At 38.8% G+C, this 16993-nt stretch overlaps 1 protein-coding gene across 1 annotated transcript in view; it reads left to right on the top strand.

Moving 5' to 3' along the window:
* The first annotated feature begins 513 nt into the window (after nt 1–513).
* The window catches only part of KSR1 (kinase suppressor of ras 1), a 156788-nt gene continuing 140308 nt past the window's right edge, over nt 514–16993 (top strand). The window contains 1 exon segment of the mRNA XM_075194955.1: nt 514–1217. Coding sequence (XP_075051056.1) covers nt 1017–1217 — 201 coding nt within the window. The 5' untranslated portion in view covers nt 514–1016.

Genomic DNA, 16993 nt, shown 5'->3' on the forward strand with positions numbered 1-16993 from the left:
TTAATTTGTACACTGGTAGTGTGTGTATTGAGACTGGTCTAGGAAGTGGTCTTCAACATGGCTTAATATATATGGAAGTGTTATGGTTTTCTAGATATATTTCACCAGTTTGTTTAGTCCAACTCATTTCATGTTGCACTGTAGCATATTATTTTGTGATGCAAAGCTATCAATGACACATTTTTTTGATTACATCATGCTGCTTAATGTAGCACACAAACAGCAAATGCACAACTAAAATCGAAAAATATGTCATTTTATATATATGATGCTATCATAAGCACACTGCAGTATTCCCAAAAAGATCTGCATCATTTTGAATTTTCCAGCCTAGACATTAGCTAGCCTGGCAGAATGGTAATATCTATACGCATAGTAATGGACAGGGAGGAAGACTGCCTTCCAGTGACTTAAAAGTGAAAGTATTTCTCACTGAGGAAGACACCAATCGACTCACAAAAGCATCTCTTTCTGTGTTGTGTGATCTCATGCAGAAGACTACAAGCCCCAGCATTCCTTGCGTTTGACCTGAGCTCTGTCTGACATTAAAAAGCAGAGAGGGGGAAGCTACTAGCGAGTGTTCTGTGGCGCTGCTGTCAGACTATTAGTTTACTCGTCCCTTTTTATTTAGATCAGCTTGCTGGTCCTGACACCCTCTCCGTGCATTTTAATACCATCGCTTCTTCGGATTTTTTTTATTTACAGGGTGGGGGGATTGGAGAGCACCGAGATAAAACTGGACTTTTTCTTTTTTATTCCCCACCCTGCATTGATGCATTGCATTTTTAGCACCTTAATTCATGCACATCGTCACTTTTGCTGTTTAATCATTGCACATTTGTATCTGGCAAATTTTGCTCCGCTTGTGCAATTTTCGCACTGTGTATTTTAATTGCACATTTTATTAGCTTTGGTTTATTTTTACACTCCAGTGGGATTATAGTTATTATCAATATATATATATATATTTTAACAAAGACGTTTACCCCGGTTGCACGGTTCCAGATGCCGAGAAGATGGATAGTCGGAAGATGGTAGAGATAAAGCCGGGGGGTGATGGGTTGGGGAGTGGGGAGAGCGGACTGGCCCTGTCCGCCCGGCAGCACTGCGAGCTCATCCAGAACATGATCGACATCTCCATGTCCAACCTGCGGGGGCTCCGCACACAATGCGCCGCCTCTAACGACCTCACGCAGCAGGAGATCCGGACCCTGGAGGTGGGTAATAAACATGGGGGCAACTATAGTCCCTGCTTGTCAACAGTGCATTATAAACGTTGGGGGAGTACAGTATAAAGCTGTCATTTCACTGACAGTGACGGGTGTAGTTGGTAGAAGTCACACACCCACTGGCAGTGACAGGGTTACGTCGCCAGTGTTTCTAACGGAGCTTAGCCCTCCTGCTGCTCTGCAGGCCTGCGTCAGGGAAAATGCACCTTTTGTTTCCATAGAACCCTCGTAGTGACAAGAATAGATCTGTTCCAGGTTCGAATGCGTTAATACACCACAGTTGTCATTTATTTCCTTATATTGAATATGGCGTAATTCATCGTTTCGCTATAGGCAGTGAAGAAGTGCTGCCAGTATCTGTAACCTCATCTATTTCCTTCAAGGGTCTTGTGCAGTGCAACATTTTATTTGTGTTGATTTCTTGTTTGGGCAAACTTGTGCGGTATATCTTTGGTATTGGTGACATGCCGGGATGTCATGTCACCTAACTTAAGGTGTGACATGTCTTTTACACTTTATATTGCACTAGTTTACGATCACTGGTTCATCGATTTTGTTTTATAATAATAATTACATTTTTGGAGCTTGTATGTATGGCTATTTTGGTTTTGTTCCAAGCCATGAAAAATTACAATAAACTAATAATGCTCTCTCCTGACTATTGGCATACAAAATACGTTTATAGGAAAGCATCATAAAGGTATATGTGTTCTTTTTAAATAGGGCTACCTACACTTCAGGGATTTTTAATGACCTCTTGATAAATGATTTGGTACCATTTTAGATCCTAAAGCTAGCCACACCAGTGCAGACCACTAAATGGCATATGTGCCACTAATGCTGGACACACATGGAAATATTTGCCAATTTGGCCAATATCGCAGCCAGACTTATAGGTCCCAAGCCTGTGAGCTGAATGGTCGTATTTTATTTTGCCAGATTTGAACTCTAATCACTGAGTGGCAAGAGTGCACCATGTGTGGCCAGTTTAAAAACTATAGGCTTGAACATTCTCAAACAGATTGTATATGTTCAAAACTATTGTCTGATGAATCGGTTCAGCCTTTGTGTCTGTCACTAACCTACTGGTAATATGTCTTAGATATATATCAGTATTTTGCATAATTTTTTTCCTGCAACTCTGTAATTATTAGGAGTTTATTATTGACACTACTCTGACAAAGTGTTGGATGAAAAGTGGAACAGGGGGTCTATGACATGACCAACCAGGTAACTTTCTACTTCCCATAACAGCACCTGGGCATCTGTCCGAGCACAGGACCCTGGCTAATCCATGATTGCTTGCTCATGTCTACTCACTAGCACTACTTCCCTATACCAGTACTATCCAATTATAAATAAATCTGTTGCTTGGCCTAAATTACATATGTTTTGACATCCTATCACAAAGATCATGCACACGATCTAAGGCCTGCCTTAGAAAATTATTATATCTGTTGTAGTAAATCGTGAACTACATAATATTGCCCTTTCTTGATTGTCAATACAGCTACGTTTAATAAGGACATACTATGGTAGTGGTTCACAGGATGCCAACATATTTCTGTAAAAGTCGTTCCTATGTGCAAAATTTGTTCTGATTTTACATCAGAGTACTAAAGGTTTGGAGAGAGACTCCTGGTAATTCCACTAAGTGTATGTTCATATTGTGTTACTGATACACACATTTTATCACTTCAATTTATTTTAATGTGTGTTTTCATATTCTGGGGTCTATTTATTAAAGTTTTTCCCCCTTGTAAAGCCCCGAAAACGTTGTTTTCGGGGCTTTACCGTTAAAATCCCTATGTATTAATCTAGCATATCGGAGATATCTGCTGCTTTGCACCCATTAGCGTTTTTCTGAGCACTCCCCATAACAATGTATGGGGAGTGCTCAGTAACGCTATGTATTAAAAACTGGCAGGTGAAATATTTCTTTTTTTTTACTTGTTAATGTATGCCATCTGAAGCTGGCGTACATTAACATAAGTGAAACTTTACACTGAAAACAGCTCTGCTCTGACGAGCAGAGCTGCACAGCGCATGTGTGGAGGGATCACATGATCCCTCCATCACATGCTTCAGGTTCCTGCAGACACGGATCTCTGTGCGCATGCCCGAGTTTACCAGTCGGCGCATGCGCACAGGGATTGAAAGAGGGACGATCGGCACCGCAGAGGGAGGAAAAGAGAAGAATACAGTGTTAGGTAAGTGTAAGACTTCACAGGAGCAGCCGTTTTTCGAAACGGCTGTTCCTGTGTTGATTTTTAATACATATGAGAAACTTTTCAATCCGCATCTATGCGATGAGGATTGAAAAGTTTCTACAGAAAAAAAAAACGAAGGGTCATAAATAGACCCCTCTGTGTGTAGTTGCACTTTGATAACTTTCAGTGAACTAAATTAAAGATTTCGGTGTTTTGACGTTGCGGGTCACTTCGATCACCCTTGAATAAACTTTACCAGACATCTAATTCCAAAAAGACTACTTGTAGATAAATATAGTACATGCAGAGAACCTGCAAAATAACACTGACCTAGGTGTACTTTCAGTGCAACTAGTATAACAGAGACATTGGGCTAGATTTACTAAGCTGCGGGTTTGAAAAAGTGGGGATGTTACCTATAGCAACCAATCAGATTCTAGCTGTCATTTTGTAGAAAGTACTAAATAAATGAAAGCTAGAATCTGATTGGTTGCTATAGGCAACATCCCCACTTTTTCAAACCTGCAGCTTAGTAAATCTAGCCCATTGTGTTAAGTATTCAGGGGAGAGTCTATAATGAGACAAATTGAGTTTGCAGATTTTGTGAGGCAACACAATAAAAGTTGTTACTATATTTTAGACAATAAAATACACTGGTCTATATGATTCTGTGGCAGTCTTGTGGTCCCAATAAAAGAAAAAACATTTTGTCCCACTTCCTGCTCTTGCCATGTGTCCAACCATAACCGCCATCACCAGAAACAAGTGAGACAGCGTCTAAATGAAGGCAGTTTTGCTTGTTCTGCACAATACGTTCTTGTCTCTTACCTGAAACATCAATACTTTCTCTACGAGTGGTGAAACTCAGTCGGTGCTGCTATGTGTACACACGTGAGTCGCATCATCTGGGCAAACGTTGGCTGAAATCTTTAATAGTTTTATTTGTAATATTGTAGTGTTTTATTACCCATGTACTCTATCTGACTTTATAGCTGATCTTCCGTAATGAAATTCCAGCCCAAATGCTGTGGCTGTTTTTATGATTTAATTTAATTTAATCCTTTATATATTTTTTGTACTATATAAATAGACTAGATCACTTTTGACATGCATGATATACGATGCAGTCTGCTTGTTGTCTATTGGTGCCCTATAGCTATGGGTGTGTTAAAAGATTATAATGTAATGACATAATTTTCTGTCCGCTTAGAAATGTGAGTTCCCAATGTTTGTTATGTTAGTGTCACACTACTTTACAGGCATACTCCTGTGTAGTCATGGACCTCACTGTTTTTCTTTCTTCCCAATGTTCATCATAAAAGATGTGACAACTCTAAATTCCTTCTAATTATCAAATTACCTGTGATGCTTAGGCATTATCCATCTTGCTTTGATGGCTATTCTGATATTTATGGGCTACATTTATTAGGCCAAAACTGCTACCAGCATGCATCATATAGTTGTACATCTGAGCTTTCTTAAGTGCTCAGTAAACAAAACAAAAAAAAGTTTTTGCTAATGCTAAAATCTTTGTGCAATTGCTGTTGTCTTAGGTTGTAATGCCACACGTACTTTTTTTTTAAAAACTTTTCAATATATATATATATATATATATATATATATATATATATATATATATATATATTACACAAAAATTTTAAAGGGGGCACTTGTTTCGAGGGCCATTCCCACAGCCACTCAGCGTTGCGCTGGAAAAAAGCGGTTCAGTAACCCCATACATAATGCTTCTGAGAGTGTAGAAAAAAGTAACAAGCCCAGTATGACTTTAACAGGCCCCCTAGATAGTTATTTTGTTGGATTTGGATGTATAAAGCGTGAGATGCATTTGCTTGCCACCAGTGGAGGTTAATGCACTTTTGGTTGTTGCAAGTTACAGCATATTTGTCCTGTGCACAGGTTTCTTAAACATTCTCATCCTTGTTTCCCACCCCCCCCCCCCCAAAAGACTTCTGTGTTGTAACAGTCTACAGACAGGATGGGAACTAATGCTTCTTAAGCTGGAAACACTATAGAAAATGAATGCACATGCCATTTCTGTAGCGACTGAAAGTCCCAATGAGCATGCCGTTTTATGAGTATACTCCTACACAACTTACCTTCAAATCTATCTGCATCTGTTTAAAAGATTGTGACTCTGAGATCTGCCTATACTGCTGGTCTTAGTGCATACACACTTCCACATTTGCCCAACATCGTTCCATCATTGATCGTGAGTTTTAGGACGTTTAGAAAACCAAATCAACAGGCGCGATGTGCTTTGGTGCAATAAAACATGATCATGGGAGCATACACACTAAAGCAATATCTGACCAAACAGTCATTTATAGTGCATGCATATTCTGTAGTGTGTACCCAGCTTTATAGTAACGATTGTTACAATCTAATATTGTTGTGAAAACACCTGTCAGTCAACTTCACCCAAAATGAGCATAGATTTAATGTACTCTCAGATGGAACCACTTGGGTAGAAAATGCTGAGCGGGAAGAGTAGAGCAGTGTGTGGCTTGTGACAGTCTGATCCATCAGAGACTGATAGATGCAGCTATCATGTGTATGCTATACAAAATTATTTTTTATTGGTTTTGTGGAGGGTGTTCTTTCAAGCAGGTCCAAGTGTGTTTTATGTGTCTAGCATGTTCATGAGTGGAGCATGCGTTTTTTTTATTTTGGTTTGTATATAATTGTTGATAACTTCTTTGCTGTGAAATCATGTTATGTTCTATTAATGCGCATGCAAACTAATTAGCAATTCCAACATAGTAAAATTTGATTTTACAAGTATCAAATCTTTGACTACGTAAAATAAATTTACTATAAGCAATTGTACATTTGAAAAAGCTACCCTTATAAAAATAATTCATATGCATGTTTTTTTTATTAAGTATTTAAATTTGAGCTACAGGCACAGACTTGGTTGCTATATTAAATGATGCTTCTGCAGAGGCTGCATTTACTTGGTATAAGGTAGTTGGACAGGTTTCACTTGTTTTATAATATACTCACTAAAACTACAGTGATTGCAGTTAAGAAAAGGAAATAGCTAATTAGAGGGATTGTTTAGTTTGTGGTTTGGGTGGAATTTAATGTTAGTCAAGCCAAGCCACATGTTTAACCTTCTAAAAGCTTATAAATGTGTCTTCTAGAAGCCTTTCTGCGTCATTGCCTGTATGTAGACTGTGACAGGAACACTATGGACACTACATGTAATAGCACCTTGTATTCCTAGATCGTACTCTAGTGCTTTGCCCATCAGCAGAGCTTTTCATTTTGGCACTGTCAACATGCAAACACAATAGTTTTTTTCTTTGTCCTGCGGACTAAGCCTACCAGTAACCCAGACATATTGAAATGACAAGTGTACAGTTTGTGTTTTCCATTCCCTTTGTCTTTTCGAGTGTTACAAGTAATAAATGGTTTGCAAAGTGTTGTAACAAGGATAGTGTGCTCATGTGACACCCTATATATTTAAAATGTACTTCTGATACTATTTACCTATATTTGTAGGTAAAGATACTGGTGACAGACAGCTTTGATAAATCTGAAGTGTCAAAGTTCTTTTCCTCCGTGCGTGACCTTTTGAAGAATACAGGCCTATATAATTAGATCACTCAACTTTGCTTGAAGCTGTTAAATGCTTATCTGTGGTGTGGTCACACAAAGTACTCTGTTTAAAGCTACTATATAGCAAACCTGAACACTTTTGACAGATATATTTATTATATATATATATATATATTTGCCAAAGCAGTCATTTCTGTAGTACACATGAGAACTACTTTTTTTTAGAGCTTTAAGGTGCCTACACATTGTGTAATTTTGAAGTCTATTTAAGCAGTGTTCTACCTCTTTGGCTGTACCTGCATAAAAACACTGCCACTACCAATAAACGTGATTGGGATCTATCACATGTTGTTTGGGAGGTACATAGACGGTGTCATCATCCATTTATATGGTAATCGGCCCGAGTATCTGGATTTTTCAGTTTTGGGCTTGTGTTTGGGCAATTTTAAAGTTGTTTACAAGTCTATGAGATTTTATTATTCCATAAAACATTATAAAAATTGTGTATATGTGCTTTTTAACCTATAGTCGCTAATGAATAGTTACTTTTGATCTATCTAATTCGAGTTAGACCATGAAAATAAGTCTTCTTTTCTTTTTTTCTCTTTTTAAAGAATGGTTTCTATAATGCAAATTGCACATATTATTTTATTTTTTATAATTCAAGGGGCTTTAATTTTAAGTTACTTGTTTTGCTGTACTAAAGGTAGGTTTAACGCTCTGGGGAACTCACACTGAATTTTGTCATAATGCACTTTGTTAATGAATTGATCAATACTGCTGAAATTAAGTAGCTTTTAATATTTTATTCACTTGCTATATTTCTTGACTCCTTTTATGTATACTCAAATACTAAATCTATGTTATATATTGATATATGAAGCTGCTGTTATCTGGTTTTGGAGTTCCCCTTTTTCATGTTTGGAGGTCACTGTGGTCACTCAGAAAGTCCCAGTTAGGCCCATAGCTTTAGAAATGTCTAAAGGTAAGGATTTCCCCTCTTGTGGCATGCCAAGTTCACTACAGAAGCCTAACAGACCTGTACACTGATGAGTTTATTTTTTTGAAGAGTGTTTTGTTTGATACAATAGAGAACATGTACAGTTCTTAGAATATGTTTAGTTTGAAGTTGATAGTTATTACCACCAAATGATTTCCATCTAGAAATATAGCATTGTTTATTCTGGTAATAAATGTTATTTCAGATGTATATAACATGCTTTGTAATAGCCCAAATCATTGTACATGTATAAAAACAATATAAACATTAGACTTGCCTTTGATGCTTTGTTCCTGTTGAGCTATGATCCTATTTATAACAATTCTAGATCAATCTAGAAATAACCTGTGTTACTATAACACTGTCAGAAATGACTGATCTTTGCATGTAACATTGTGTTGTTACAACAGTGGTGACAACTCAATGTTAGTGAAAAACCTCACCCTGTTTTCATATAGTATATGTTACAATGTGGATAGAAGTTTGCTTGTTTTTAAGGGCTCAGAATACATTTTTAAAATGGTTTATCAGTCTTCGACAAATGTATCCAAAAGTTAGGGCCACAATGGGCTGGCAAGAGGGGAAAATTGGCCCCAGGCCAATCCTCACCATTACTACAATGTCTCCCATGAGTTGGCCCTGTCTTGTGGTTGGCCATGCTTAGAAGTAATTACTGTGAGAGTAAAGTGATTGGCTAATAAACATTATATCAAAGATTCTTACGGCTGCTCCTTCCAATAGGCAGGCATGGGTGAATTACATGCAAAAATGAACCTGCACTGTCTGTCCTGCTTCTCCAATTCCTGGAAAGATACAAGTCTTTCATTAGCGTTGCAAGGTGAGTTTCCCAGGATTTGGAGAAAAATGGCTGAGAGTTGAGGCTCGTTTTTGGATGGCATTGACCCATAATGATTTCTTGGAGTGGGCGAGGGTGATATTTGGGATAGTTGACTGCATATCAACACGTTGCTAAGTTAGATAGTAAGCCTTACAGCATGCAGAATAAGGACTTTGTCCAGTCACCAGCCTGTGCGCTCAATTGGCAATTGCAGTACATTATAGAAAGCATGGTACAGTGCTGGGCTGTTTTTAAAGTCTAATGATTATATTGAAGGTTAATTGATGTTTAGGTCGCCCCTTTGGGACCTTTCTGTATGTTATTATAATATTATAAATAGACACAATGATCCACAAACCTAATAAAGAAAAAAAATATTGATGAAACATTATTTTTGCAATTAAGTTTTTGTGTGCTAAAATTATTGCTTTTTTTATGCACTAATGTGTGATATTGTGTTTATTGCCATAAAAAAAATGTAGAAACGGTCTTCCCAGAAGTCTGTGTAAAGTAAGTGATTTGGTTATCTGTCCGTATTCTTGTTTTGGTGGAGCTACTTACAGGATGTCTTCCCTTTGCAGTTGGTGTCTGATCTAAGATGTTAAGATAGATTGACCGTTTCTAATTTTAGGTTGCTTTTGTTTCCAGCATTTCCCCTTTTGTGTGTCTGGAGTATTTTATTTATTTATTTTGGGGCCCATTAAACCTTTTTCGATTCTGTTGTATTAAATTACTACTGTATTGGTAATTGTGTTTGTTTGTGTGGTCTTCTCCATATATACTTGCTCAGCCTACTAAATGTCAAAACTATTGTGCTGTTTCTATTACACTATAGAAGTGTCTGTCTCACAAATAACACATTTTAGTTCTTGGGACTGTCCCTGTTCAATCTGGTGAGAGTCTGGCTGCAAGTGAGCATTATGGAAACAGCAAACCAGCCTTTATGGCCGCCACCTCCATTAATGATGCAATTTCAGTTTTTATCTGTGAGGGACTATTTATTATCTGTGTACCTTTTGTGTGTTTCTAAAAGTTCTTATTATATCATACTTGCCTACGCTCCCGGAATGTCCGGGAAAGTAGGCAAGGATGATATTTCAGGCTCTCTGCCGGGCAGAGGCAAAGCTTAATAATATCATCATCATCACCGTTTATTTATATAGCACCACTAATTCCGCAGCGCTGTACAGAGAACTCACTCACATCAGTCCCTGCCCCATTGGGGCTTACAGTCTAAATTCCCTAACATACACACACACACACACACACACACACACACACACACACACACAGACAGACTAGGGTTGATTTGATAGCAGCCAATTAACCTACCACTATGTTTTTGGAGTGTGGGAGGAAACCGGAGCACCCGGAGGGAACCCACGCAAACATGTGGAGAACATACAAACTCCTCACAGATAAGGCCATGGACGGGAATTGAACTCATGACCCCAGTGCTGTAAGGCAGAAGTGCTAACCATTTAGCCACCGTACTGCCCATGATTTTTGTTGTTAAGCCCCTCCCCACTGCACAGTACCAGGAATCGCTACCAGGGGCGGAAGTGAGACAGCAAAATTTGGCAAGTATGTATAATATTATTTAATGTGGAGACTTTTAACTGACTGCTGACTACTGGTTTCCAACATGTTTAAAATTCAAGTCTTTTTGTGTGCATACAAAGCGCTATGCAGATCCCGAGCTTTTGCACTGTGGCCCACTTCTGTAAATTACAATTACTGCCTGAGATGGGGGGTGAGGGGGGGGGGGGTGAAGAGAAGGATTTTTAATTGCTCGACTTCAGTTGCAGAGTTGTCAATTCATTGAACCAGACAGTGAAGGTACTTTATAAGCGCAAAATGGGGTGCAGGGCAGAATCTGCATTGGTCCCGCAGTGTGCCTATATATGCATCAAAACGCATAGCGTTACAGAACAAGATGACAGTATTTGCAGCGGAGAGGCAGTTTGCACAGGCTGTAAGGAGGTGTAGGGCAGAGTGAGAGCCTTGCCAACTGTCAAGTAGGTTCACTGTACCGTCTGGTTTTACAGAGCAGTGCAGAAGCAAGATTTCATTTTGTGGGGTAAATTGTGAAAAAACTATACAGGGGTGTAGATGGTGAATTTTAAGGGATGATCTGCAAAATTGCTTGACTTTTGTACCAGCTCTGAGCACTTTGTAAATGAGGCTAAGGGCTAGATTTACTAAGCTGCGGGTTTGAAAAAGTGGGGATGTTGCCTATAGCAACCAATCAGATTCTAGCTATCATTTTGTAGAAGGTACTAAATAAATGAAAGCTAGAATCTGATTGGTTGCTATAGGCAACATCCCCAATTTTTCAAACCTGCAGCTTAGTAAATCTAGCCCTAAGTATGTATAGCTTTATTGTACCCCTAGGAGTCCTGTGGAATGTTAGTGCCTTTATACAGTCTCCACTTAATAGTGTTCTTACAGCACTGTACTGATGACATCAGAACTCACTGATTTTTTTTTTTTTCCTACATCTATCACTTACAGGAATATCTCTCTGTAGCATATTTATTATTTACTATATTATTTATTGTTTCTTATTTACTATGTTATTAATATAGCATATTGTATTTACTTTATTTCTTTTCAAGAAATGTAAATATAAATAAATAAAATGTATTGCAACTCTATGAGCTATTGGTGATTGCACTGTACCTATTGAGCTGAAGACTAAAGTCCCATAGTTACATCAATTACAGTACAGTATATGCTTCGAATAGTCACTGTTCTATTCAGACATTATCAATCTGCAACTTTATGTCTGCAAACTCATTGTGCTTTACAGCAAGTTAAGCAGAGGCCTTGTTCCAGGATCGTTTAACATGCCTGGCTTTCCAAGGTTGTCAATAGGAACAACCTTGGTTAATGCAATGCATCTTATTTCCTAGAAATGTAAGTTTATTTTCATAACTTTGTTGTAGAAACCTGTTGACATGACTGAGAAATGGTAATGTGGAATAAAGTCTTCTCAATTATATGCAAGGAACTCTGGTAAAACATCATATATGTCCTTTATTTTTATTTTTTTAAACAAGATGCCTTTTTTTTTTCTAACGCACCAAATGACATAAGCAGGGTCTACCATTACCTGCAATGTATAAATGCTTTGTCTTCTGAGGCCAGCACGTATGTACTTAGCCCACACTGCCGCATTATCTGCCCAACAGCAGTGGTCTGGTCTAATCATTCACATCAGTCCCTGCCCCATTGGAGCTTACTTTCAAAATTCCCTACCACACACACTAGGGTCCATTTGTCAGAAGCCAATTAACCTACCAGTATGTTTTTGGTCAACGGGAGAAAACCATAGCACCTGGAGGAAACCCACACAGACAGGGAGAGAACATACAAACTTGATAAGACTCCTTATTTTGCATTTGTTTACGGGCAACCAGTCACTTATACCCGTGAGTCTGACCCCCCACATGCTCTCTCTACTTTTAAAAACTCTTAAATATATGAACCAATATGGATAATCTCACTGTTTAGAGTTAGGACCACCCTATTAGCAGAAGCACTATGACGTGGCAGGTGGCTTATCATGTATTTGCAAATGTGTGTAATTAAGACGTTTGCATTTTATTTACAAATGGGAGGGATTTTATTTTTTTTGCTGGCTATCAGGAGTGTGTTGGGAAGACCCCCCTGCTTTTACAGAACCACTGGCGCACGCAGGGGGGGTTTCTGGGTCTCCAGAAACCCCTCCTATCCACTAACAAAGTGCTCCTACATACGACACTGTACTATACAGCAGCCGCGGCGCTGTCAAAGAAGTGTCCACGGCGGTGCTGTATTGATGCATATGTATCTTTCACAATACAAGTCACATATTCCATGTTATACACCTACCAAATTCTGTTAATCACTGCCTGTAAAGATGGCTCTTTTTGACATTTGGCTGCATTGAAGATATTTTGAATAAGTCTAGTGGAGTACTAGCTGACTGAATTGGAAAGTGGCAGAATAATATGCTTCAGATGGGGAGAATTGTTTGAATAATCTTACATTATTCTTTCAACCTTGGACCAGAATTTTATTTAACTTCACCAGACCGGAAGAAGTGAGCCTTTCTGGAAGGAAAACCTCCAACAATGATTTGTAGTACCATTTTAAAGAGACTAGTAGGGACAATGTACCAGCATGATAAGACCTTAGAGGTTGTGTTTCTTGAACATAAAGGGCCTGATTCAGAGTGGAAGGTAAGGGTAAGTGTAACTTGCGATTGAAAAAGTTGCACGCATGTGTTTGTAAATGTGCGCCAAATTCAGATTTGGAGATGCGCCTTGGTCTGAATGAGTCACAGTTGTGTCCTCTTGACGGCAGACACACCAACAAAGATTTATGTTCAACTTGCGAACATGTCCAAAAACCTTTTTATTTTATAGGTCACTTACACATTTGCTATGAGGCATCATTATTCTTGAATAACTTGGCTAATACAGGAGTGACGACTTCCTGACATGCGTACAGAAATTAAATACATTTGCTAGAACACACTCAGTGATTGCTAATCTATGGCCAAGCAACTACTAAAATCTCAAACGTCTGCGAATCATTCGCAAATTACAAGCTGTTGACTAGTTTGATCGTTCATCATCATCCGCTAAGTACACTTGTCCTTGACAAGCCGCGACTGCTTCCCAGTCTGAATCTGTATGCAATTGCTTGAACACACTGTTAGTGTACATTGCCTATGTTACAGCACACATTCCCTCCCGCCATCTTGCCTAAGGAAGCGTTGGTGCCAAAAAGTTGCAAGTCTGAATAGTCTGCGTTGCATGCATTCACTTTCTGAGCATGCACAGAGTGAAAAAAGGAAAGATACGCTACATAAATGGACGTATGTCTCACGCTGAATCATGTACAACGACTCTATGATGGGCATCACGGGTTGGAAACAGAATGGTGAAAGTATCTGATAAAATTTGGATTTGGGGGTTATAGTCTGGTTTGTAAGTTTGAAAATGACAGTCTGGAAATCCCTTTTTAGTGTATGTACCTAGTTTATGGCCATTGGTTTAGCTGACAATTATCATACCTTGAGGTGATTTAGTTAATTACCTAACTTAAATACTTTAATATATATCTTCACCTTGTGCCAAGTAAATTGTAAAACCCATAAGAATAACATGTTCTCATGTAGCTATTGATAACTCCTGTTTGTGGTTTTCCTTTTGTGTTGTACATTCTGAGCTTCATCTAATGCTGTATTTATATCAGTGAATAGTCTTTTAATGTCTTGATGACAAGTAGAAGGAGTTTACTTCCTTGTAATAAATTACCAATTTGCAGTAGTACAGCACAGAAGTGTGTGTTCATATCTCTTGCAGTACACTCTTTTTTTTTTTTTTTCTTTTTTTCTTTTTTAAATGACATGTTCAAACAAAGTGGTGTATTATATTTCAGTGTGTGGGTGAAATTGCATTGACAAATCCTGACATGTTTAGCAATTTTGCTTAAATGGCTTATCGCTTGAAATGCATTTAGCTTGCTCTCAGGAAAGTAGCTGTTTCACAGCATTGGCTTCCATGAGGACTAGTTTCATTTTATTTACCTGTTATCCTCCTATGTAACAAATACAATGTGTAGCTCTTTTTTTTGCCCCTGGCAATTTAACTTCGGCCTTGTTTTGGTGCCTGGGCAAAAGTGAGTTATCAAAGATAACCGGAAGCAGACACCAGGGGCCTGATTCATCTTTGAATGCAACCTGCGCACAATTTCCGTTTTTAAAATCTGGATATAAGTACGCTCTGCCTAAACAGTACTTATCGTATGTTAACAGACAGAACAAACTGCAGGATACGCAGATTCATATGTTCAATATCAAGTCCCATCAGAACGCATGGGAAAAAAAAATATTTTTAAGAAAATTACCAATTTATAATTCTGTAATAATTAAAAATGTGTTGTAAAAAAAAAAAATTGTTTTCATTTTTTTTTATTAAATATATAAATCAGTATGTTCTTACTGCATACTGTATATACAGTACATTTTTATAGTTTCTCCTACTTGCATACATATGTTCTGTGCTATCTAGTGGGACGTATACGTTTAGTTTTTAATACAAAGACGATACCGCAACAGTCATCACTATCAGTCGGCACTCACACCTGCCCTGTAGCTGGTGCAAATGATACGGCTAAAACCCCCCCCCCCTCATACTTTAGCAATACCCAGAACTTGAATCGCCCTCATGTGCGTCGGTGTGCCCTTACTGTGCATTGCCAATGTTCCCTTCCCAGTGTTCGCCCAAGAAAAGTTTTCCAGCCTTGTGGCACTAAGAAGCAGCAGGGTGGGGGCAGTTGTAATACTTTGCAATAATAATGAAAAGTATTGGAGGTTATTGCCCAAACCTGCCAGGACTGGTCAGACTGGTGGTCAGTGGTCTAACACACACTGCTGGCTGTAGTGCTCACATAGTGCCTGTTCTAATAGGAGAAACAATGGTTTATTCAATTATAATAGAACTCTGTTGGGTTCCAAGAGCCAGGCGGAGGACCCGGGAAATAGGTGCTGGGGAGAACATTGCTTCCCACCCTGTTCCGCCATTCAAGTAGTAGGAAGGAGTAAGTGTAATTTGTGTTCATACATGAACTGTATGCAGTTGCATACATTGGTTTAATGTCCATTTCTGAGCAGTAATCAGGCCCTGGGACTGTAAACAGGATCTTTAGTAAGTCTATGTCATTGTTTTTTAGCCAACAAAACATAACCACTGAGCTACAGTATTCCTTCTCCTTTGCGGACTACTTGTCTTCTCTAATAGGAATAAGTATCCTGATCCAGTCTAGTATGTTGCAGGTGTCATCCTGCTGTTCTGTTTTGTGACCTGTTTGTTCCTCTGTGATAGTTCTTCTTAATACAAATTGGCAATGACCAGATTTTCAGCTGCCACATTAAAACTAAACCTTGGGCAGACAGCTTATCAACATACCAGAGGATAGACAAGACCCAATGGTCTTGTAGGACTCGGTACCCTCTGTCTCCCAAGTGCTTAGTATTATAGACATGCATCTTTCGCAAGCCACCATCCAATGTGTGCCTTGAGCTAGGTGATGTACACTGTACTTGCTCATTGGAAATGTTGATTTTGATGTATGTTTTTAATGTCTGACATACTGTATCTTCCCATTAGCAGACTTAATAATGTTCTAAGGACCATTCTATTACAAGAGTCCTATATTGCCAAAATTTTGCTCCCTGCAATGCTGTAGACCAGAATAATAGAATAAGGGCAAACTACACTGTTAACCAGGTGAGCGTGCACACTCATGGGCAAGTGTGTGTTTTCTTTTGGTTTTTCTTGTTTTGTTTTGTTTTTGTTTTTTTCCAGTGAAGCACTGCAGTTGGTTAGTAAGGGAAGATGACTTTTATTATTAAAATGGGGTTTCAAAATTGTTTTTGGGGTTAACTAATCATTTATTAGCATTACTAACAGGGCAGATTTGAATATAGGATGCCTTTATCAGTTGTTGTGCTAGGCTGTAATAATTGGTAGTATAATATTTTACTTATTTTTGAAGTCTGCCGTTAATCAATGACTTTAAATGGTCAGCTATGGCTGAAATGAGTTGTATTTTATCGTTGCACAAATGTGTTACTGTGGCGTTCCCTGGTTTTATGTTTTTAACTGTGAATAGTTTGCAGCCCTTTTTGTTGTGTGTTCTGTTTGTTTTGTTTTATTACGTTTTTTGGGAGGGATCACTCCCAGACTTGCCAACTCTCCCGAAATATCCGGGAGACTCCCGCATTTTGCGAGAGTCTCCCGGGCTCCCGGGCGAGTGTGGCAATCCCCCGCATCTGGATAATTCTGCCCACTTCCTAGTGAAGTGGGCAGAATTAAGTCCCAAACGCCGCGATTCCCGGTGAATCGCGGCGTTTGGCCCCGCCCCCCGCTGTCAAATGACGCATTTTGCGTCATCACGTCATGGGGGCAGGTCCAAAATGACGTCACTTGGAGCCCCGCCCCCCCCCGTCACGCCCACCTCCTCTGCAGGCTCCCGGATTTCACCAACAGAAAGTTGGTAAGTATGATCACTCCTCTTTCTTTGTGTAAGGAGTTGATTTCTTCCATTCCTTTCCAACTGACAATACTTTGTGGTAGTA

This window comes from Mixophyes fleayi, chromosome 2 (assembly GCF_038048845.1).
Source record: "Mixophyes fleayi isolate aMixFle1 chromosome 2, aMixFle1.hap1, whole genome shotgun sequence".
In the NCBI taxonomy this organism is placed as follows: domain Eukaryota; kingdom Metazoa; phylum Chordata; class Amphibia; order Anura; family Limnodynastidae; genus Mixophyes; species Mixophyes fleayi.